Genomic DNA, 7,741 nt, shown 5'->3' with positions numbered 1-7,741 from the left:
GTCTGATTTATAATGTGGAAAGAGTATTGCCACTTTTTATTTTTTAAAAAAGCTGCCAGAAGTTACTGTTGAAGTCATAAGAGTGGAGACGGGGGATAAAACCAGTGAGCTGCCTTCTAAGCCGTGACCCAGCGCTTGAGCCAGATAAGCTCTTGCATGGTGTGTCCTGGTAACTTAGAAGATAGTTACACTGATGTCTCATAAATGGAAATTTCTGCCCAACATGGAAGCGGAACAAAGAAAAAGAGATTTGAGTTCCTTGGTTTAATTGAAGTTCGTTGGACCCCTGTAGGACAGGTCCTACAGGGACCGTAAGGGCAGCAAGTGCTCTATGTGATCTGCAATAATTTTGCCTTGTTTTCTTGTCAGGACACCTAGGCTGTGTTGAGTGGCGTTAGTCTTGGCGTTTGCTGAGAACAAACCCTTTGCTGTAAAACTTTCTATCACTGTTTGAGGGGCTGTCAGAAAGGACCTCAGTCCTGACCCACAGAGAAACCTGCTTGCCAGCAACCGAGGGTAGGGATTGTTGGTTCCCATTCAGCTCAGATCTTGATGACAGCTCAGGTAAAAGCCAGCTGCTAGCCTGGCACCGTTGTTCTGATGTCATTACCTTCTCATCTTTTCAGACCAACCCCAGGAAGGTGTGTTTAGCAGCGACCATGCTGAACACGTGGAGGATGGAGAATGGCAGCGCTCGACTTCAACTACCTCATCTCAGAGCGAGCGGGCAGAGCGACTCTTGCAGAACCAGCACAAGAGCCTGGCCTCTGAGGACACCAAAAAGAAGAGGGCTCAGAAACCGTCTCACATGCGGAGGAACATCAGGTAAGCAGCGGCAGGACAGAAAGAGCTAAGGTCCTGTATAGCCCTTTGGGTAAGAACAGAATCTCTGAACTTTGCTTCTGAGCTACATTTTTTTGCCACTGCTGGCAAACCAGATGGCTTTTCTTTTCCAAAACCTTAGGATTTCACCAGTGGGAGTAGTATGATCTCAGACTGGAGTGCTGCATGTGGGTGCAGGCTTGTTTGGTATTTCAGAAGTGAGAATATTTGGTTATGGAATATATTGCAAAAATTGTGTATTTTCTTCTGGCTGTTAAGAGATGTAATTGAAAAACAGTACCACCATTAACGGAATAGCCAGTTTCAAATATTTGCTGATGAGGGTCTTATTGCAAACAGCCTAAAACATAATCCTTCCCTCTACTATCCTGGGTACTTGCTGGCAGGGATGCTGATGCTGTGAGCGGTAACCAAAATGTTGGAGATAATTTAACCTGGATTTTGTAAATCAGTAATTGATTGTGTAAGTCACCACATATATTCTGGGGCAGGTTGCAAGGTGGTAATTCAGTCTGAAATTCTATTCAAGGGTACCTAGAATGCTCAAAGGAGGCATTATAGAGGAGGAACTCCTGTGGCAGCAAGTGGCTCTTTTGCTCTGTATGTAACACCCTAGTGGTCTTTGGTTTGTATTTAAGCTTGTGCAGGTTGGTTTTCCTAAAGCTGAAAGAATAAGGACTGAGTAGGCTTTAGAAAATGAGACTTCATTAGAATGGAGATGTCCCTGCAGCATGGGGTTGGGTGCATTTAAAGGCTAGTTTGAGGGAGCTGGATTTTACCACTGCTTGTACCACACCTCTCCTCTGCCAAAAGAGCATTCATTTCCACGGCTGCCCATGTGAAAACAAAGCAGGGGAAAAGCAACTTTTGGAAGTAATAAAAATTACCTGTAAAGGTGAGATGCTTTGAGAGCATCCTTTGAATCAATTGTTAATGCCTTTAGAGATCCTAGTTCCTGAAAATGCTGTCTCAGAGGAGAATCAAGGTAATGACTTTTCTTCCCAGATATCTTTGCAGGACTTTGTGCCTTTTCTGTTTATCAACTGCATAGCAATAAGTAACATCCTTTCAGATAGAAAAACTAGTCTATGATAACCTAGCTTAAGTATGTACTTACCCACTCATATTTTTCCTCCTTTCATTGTTTTGCTTCTGTCAAACTTTTGTCTTTTCCTTGATTAATAGTAGTGTCACCTGTAGTTGAAATAGCTGTAGAATTTGCCTGTAGCTCTTGGCAAAGACGTTCCCAGTTTGGGTAGCTGACAGACTACCTGGAGCTTGTCAATCATCTTTTAGGCTAGCTGTACATCCATTCACGTTTTTGGAAGAAATGAAACTTTGAGTCTGACTGAATCACATTTCTGTGTTTGCCCCTGTGTTCAGAAAGCTGTTGCGTGAGGACCAACTGGAAGCCGTGACAAAAGCAGCCCAGCAGGAAGAGCTGGAGAGAAGAAAACGGTTAGAGCAGCAGCGGAAGGATTACCCAGCCACAATACCAACCGTACCTCTGGAGTTTCTTCCTGGTAAGCAGTGGGAGATGCCACCCAAAGCAAGATGTTTAAAGATAGAAGCTGAATGAAGAAGGTAGTGCCATGCTTGTCCGTGACAGGACAAGAGGTGGTGGTTTTAAACTAAAAGAGGGCAGATTTGGACTAGATATGAGGAAGAAATTTTTTATAGTAAAGGTGAAACACAGGCACACGTTGCCTAGAGAGGTGGTGGAAATCCCATCCCTGTAAACATTCCAAGTCAGGTTGGATGGTGCTCTGAGAAACCTGCTCTAGTTGAAGATTTCCCTGCTCATTGCCAGGGGAGCTGGACTAGGCGGTCTTGAAAGGTCTCTTCCAACCCAAATCTTTCTATCCTTTATTTGGACACTTTCAAGTGTAAGGCCTTGAAAGGGCAGTTACAAGCTGCTTGTTGATTCAGAGTAGTCAGTTCCACTTCTGACCTGGTTCTGAATCAACTTGCTGTGGCTCCATCGTGAAAGGTGCCAGGTAAATTTTGCTGAAGATAATCTGACAAGTTAACTGTAAGTGGAATGCTGTCTTGTCTTTCCAACTAGTGTCAAAGCTTATATCAATGGACTTGACAGAAATGCCATGTCTTTGGTCCAGATCATATTTACACTGTGAATGGTCTGGTACTAGAGGTAGTGGAACAATAGACTGGGTGAATATATATTCATGATGTAACCTTGTCCTTTCTTGCATGTTTCAGCAAGCAGTGAAATAGCAGGCAGTATAAAAGGTTAAGTATCACCCTTGTTTTCTGGTGAATGTCATCTTGCCTTGTCTTCTAACCTGGATCATTTCAGTGAGCTAGATTACAGCACAGATTCTCAGACTGGTGTAAAGGGCAGAGAAGTGCAGTTGGAAGTTGTGTCAGGGGTAAGGAGTTCTTGACTTTGCTTCTTGAAAAAAATGTATATTCTCCCTTAAGTGCAAGTGTTCAAAACATTTTTACATTGGGGGAAGGAATAAAAGCTATTTAAAACACTTGAACAGAGTAGTTTGCAGCCCCAGAAGAATGTGGTTGCTTGCTGAGTTACTGCAGCAGTGCTCATCTGGCCCTGTTATCTCATGTCTCTCCTCAAATGGCAATACTTAAACATACAAACAAATGGTCTCCATCAGCAAAAGTTGTTTCAGATATGTGGGATGTAATTCTTACAGTCTCTACTAACAAAGGGCAGTTATCATCCCTTCAGCAGCTGGTACTTTCTCTGCTGGATGAAAACCAGGTTTTACTTCTGAGACCCAAAAAATAGAGACTTTAGCATGTTGCATGGTCAGTGTGCCCCAATCAGGGCAGGCAGTAAAGAAGGTGCCATCAGCAATGGGCTCTTGTTTTGACATTCTGAGAAAGGAGGAGATGGCGACCCAGGAAGCTGAGTCATAGCAGTATTGGAGACAGTGAGAGTCTGTTATGGAAAAATTCCAGGGCTCAGATATTGGAGCAAAAGTGGAAGGAAAATACTGTCTGGTTTCTGAAGAGTTTTGTCTCCTTCCCCATAATAATGAATTGCTTATTGTTGGTGATTTATATTTGTAGAGGACATCGTTTTCAGAACAGCGGAGGCTACCCAGCTCCCCCCACAAGTCCTGGCTGAGGAAGTGATCTGCCTAGATAGTACCAGCAGTGGCAGTGAAGATGATGCTAAAGGAAAAAATAGCATTAAAGATGGTGAGTGACTTTGCCCCAGCCCGATCTTCTCACAGTATGCTGTCTATTTAGCAGCAAGTCTCCCATTTTCATCTACTTAGATGCTCCAGCATTGAATCACTTCACATTTTCGTGGGCATATTGATCTCCAAATATTAGGCCAGTTCTGGTCTTTGAGCCCTGAACTGGCATTTATAAAATGGTCTATCAGGCACTCCTGCAAACTTGTGTTTATTTCTGCTGTATAAATGCACTTCATTTTGCTCAGTGCGCTGCTGAAGAATGCTTACATGAGGTGTGGCATCATCTGCTGTGTATAAAAAGAATATGTAAGTGTTTGGATCTACAGCTGGAAGTGGGTTTTCTGTCCCTTGTCCCAAATGGATCTAACCTGACTCCTGTATACAGCTCCAGTAGAGAGAGTACTTCTGCCCCATTTCCTTGGTGGCCCTTAGACATTGCATCAACAGATAAAATGCTTGTCTGGCTTTGGGAGGATAAGAGGATGTATGAAGGAGAACCCAAAATGCTTACAGAAACTGTGTCATATTCTGTGTGGATCAGTCCAATAATGTTCTCTGAAGCTTGGGGAAACTCAGGGAAACTCATGCTTTTATATGCTGGTCTGAGGGCCTGATGTGCGCCTGCTTGTTCAGAACAGGTCATTAGGCTAGTGTGGAATTGCAAAAGCAATAGCCTTATTTTCCTGATATGATTTTCTCCCACGTATGATAAATGCTGATGTCAAGTTAACCTTTCCTCTTATTCTCTTCTGTTTTGGTTACTTTACAGAAGTGATAGAGCTGAGTTCAGGAGAGGATGATGCCCTCCAAATTGTGGACAGCAGTGACTCTAGCAATGAAGGGGAGGAGGATGGCAGTGAAGAGAGCAGTGGCTCTCATGTGAATGATGCCTTAAATCAGTCAGATGCTCTGGGTCAAGTCATTGTCAACATCAATCATCCACCAAATGAGGAGGACATTTTCCTGGCTCCCCAGCTTGCACATGCAGTAAAACCTCATCAGGTAGGCTTCATTAGCCCTCAAAATGCAATGATTTCAGGCAAACCTGCCTTACAGTCTCAGCAGAACTTCGAATTCTGGGACCAGTCTGGTTGTGGTGGTGGCTGTTGTAGACAGTCAAATGATGCAGACAAATTAAAGGAAGGCCAGGGCTGTGTATACTTGGGCTACTGTTATCATCAGATCTTTGCATATTTAGGTGAACATTTTAAAAATAAAATCATATGTCTAAAAAAACCTAATCAACCCTCATTCAGATTCTTTGGCTACGAATGAATTTTTGATGTATTGGTAAATTTCCGGAAGTTTTATGAGGATCTAAGGATACTGATTTTTTGAGCCTTCCTTTGATTAGAGTACTGTAGAGAATTTGAAACATCCCCTTTATATTTTCATGGTGTTTGCAATGACAGTGTGCTTGCCACTCTATAAATACATATCCATCTTGGTTTTTTCTCTCACCACTCTAATACCTCTTCTACTTTTCTCTAGATTGGTGGGATCCGATTCTTGTATGACAACTTAGTCGAGTCCTTGGAGAGATTTAAAACCAGCAGTGGGTTTGGGTGTATTTTAGCCCATAGCATGGGCCTGGGCAAGACCTTGCAAGTCATCTCTTTCTTGGATGTACTTTTTCGTCACACAGAGGCAAAGACTGTTCTTGCCATTGTACCTGTAAGTAGCCATGTGAAGGGCTGGCCGAGAGGCTTCTTTGCAGTACTTCTTTCTTTATGTAGAGAAGATTGATTAATGTCCTGTCACATGTCAAGCTCTGTCATACCCTTGCTGCGTTTCTCTTTCTTTCTTTCCCTGTAGCCCTGAGTTTGCATGCTGTGGTCTGCTCCTTCTCTCTGAGCATAGCTGGGTGTTGTTCCCTGTTCTCATTTTTGTCCTTAAAATCCTGACTCGGTTGAGTTTTCAGTCCTTCCATGGCTAACTTTTTCAGGTGAATACGCTCCAGAACTGGCTAGCAGAATTCAACATGTGGCTCCCTTTTCCTGCTGATTATAACTCCAAAGAGGTCCAGCCCCGCACCTTCAAAGTCCACATCCTGAACGATGAACACAAGTAGGTGTCAGTAAAAGCCCTTTTATGCCCTTGGACTGCATCTTATAGAAATGTTATCAGGATTGCTGTTGCAGTCTGTTTAGTTCGGGCTGATTCTGTGCCCTTGACTCTCAGATCCTTTCCACTTCGCATTTGTTGAGCATAATGTCTTGCAGGGAGGATTTTGGTACCTGTGAGAGACTTACCATCTCTTTCATTCAATATTTATCTCTTGTACTTGAATCTCGCGTTGCTGATGCACTTTCCTGTTCTTCCATGTATGCTGACATCAGGAACCCAGTTCCAGAGACAGAGCTACTTCTGCAGATTGTCTCCTAGAGAAACTTCATTGTATTCCTCTGGTTTGACGCAAGAAAGTGCTTTAATTAATTGAACATGTCTTTTTTCTCAGCAGACTTCAGTCCAGTGGTAGAAACTGGAGAAAAAACTTAGTTTCTTTGGTTGGTTTTTGTTTTTGTTTTTTTTTTAGGACAACAGCTGCACGTGCAAAGGTGGTGAATGACTGGGTGACAGAAGGTGGTGTGCTGCTGATGGGGTACGAGATGTACCGGCTCCTCTCACTGAAGAAGTCCTTTGCCACTGGCAGGAAGAAGAAAACAAAGAAACAGGCTGGTCCTGTCATTATTGACTTGGATGAGGAAGATCGACAGCAAGAGCTTCTGAAAGGTGGGAGGCCAGTCTGAGAGAGAGAGGTCCTGTTGTCCAGCTATCAACTCTGGCAGCACAGAGAAACAGTCTATAACCTGCTTCTAGCATCCATGACAGGATCAAACTCTTCTGGGCAGGATTTGCCAATCTGATCTGACGCAAGGCACCCAACTTGATGCAATGCAGGTCAATGAGGAGAAATCAAGGGAGAGTCATGTCTGGTCATTACCACCTTATGCTAAATCACAGGTCGTGTCTAGTCATGTTTTATTTCCTGAATCAGCTTTGCTCTCTGCCACCTATGAGCACTGCTTTTTTTGCCTTTCAGAACTACCTCTCTTTTTCTTTTTGTGAAGTTGGAGACCGTGTAATACCAGAACTAAAATCTCTAACTAACTCTTAATGTTCCTTGTCCTCAGGGATTGAGAAGGCTTTGTCTCGCCCTGGCCCAGATGTGGTTATCTGTGATGAGGGACACCGGATAAAGAACTGCCATGCCAGCACTTCACAGGCCCTGAAGAACATCCGCTCACGCCGGCGGGTGGTGCTGACGGGCTACCCGCTCCAGAACAACCTCATCGAGTACTGGTGCATGGTAGACTTCGTCCGACCTGACTTCCTGGGCTCTCGGCAGGAATTCAGCAACATGTTTGAGCGCCCCATCCTGAATGGGCAGTGTATTGACAGCACCCCTCAAGACGTCCGTCTGATGAGGTATCGCAGTCATGTCCTACATAGCCTGCTGGAAGGCTTTGTGCAGCGGTGAGTCCACAAGGAGTTGTTAACTGTGTAGTCCATGTAGACAGCTTCTTCATCCCAGATTAGTCTGCTTGTTTGCTGAGTTTATGTAGCTGCTTTATGGAATTGTAGAATTGTTTAGGTTGGAAGAGACCTTTCAGATCATCAAGTCCAGCTGTTCCCCCAGCACTGCCAGGTCACCATTAAACCATGTTCCTCATCACCACATCTCATAGAATCATAGAATCTTTAGGTTG

At 43.8% G+C, this 7,741-nt stretch overlaps 1 protein-coding gene across 1 annotated transcript; it reads left to right on the top strand.

The window, feature by feature from the left end:
* Positions 1-626: 626 nt before the first annotated feature.
* LOC103768966 (helicase ARIP4-like) lies at positions 627-7,512 on the top strand (the record flags this gene model as incomplete). Its single annotated transcript, XM_008936133.1, has 8 exons — positions 627-825; positions 2,227-2,366; positions 3,898-4,029; positions 4,801-5,033; positions 5,523-5,705; positions 5,977-6,098; positions 6,568-6,764; positions 7,166-7,512. Coding segments are annotated over 8 exons (1,553 nt in total), but the record flags the coding sequence as incomplete, so codon positions are not given.
* Positions 7,513-7,741: the final 229 nt, after the last annotated feature.

This window comes from Merops nubicus, unplaced genomic scaffold, assembly GCF_000691845.1.
Source record: "Merops nubicus isolate BGI_N331 unplaced genomic scaffold, ASM69184v1 scaffold11802, whole genome shotgun sequence".
NCBI classification, from domain to species: domain Eukaryota; kingdom Metazoa; phylum Chordata; class Aves; order Coraciiformes; family Meropidae; genus Merops; species Merops nubicus.
This window is presented reverse-complemented; position numbering and strand designations above follow the sequence as displayed.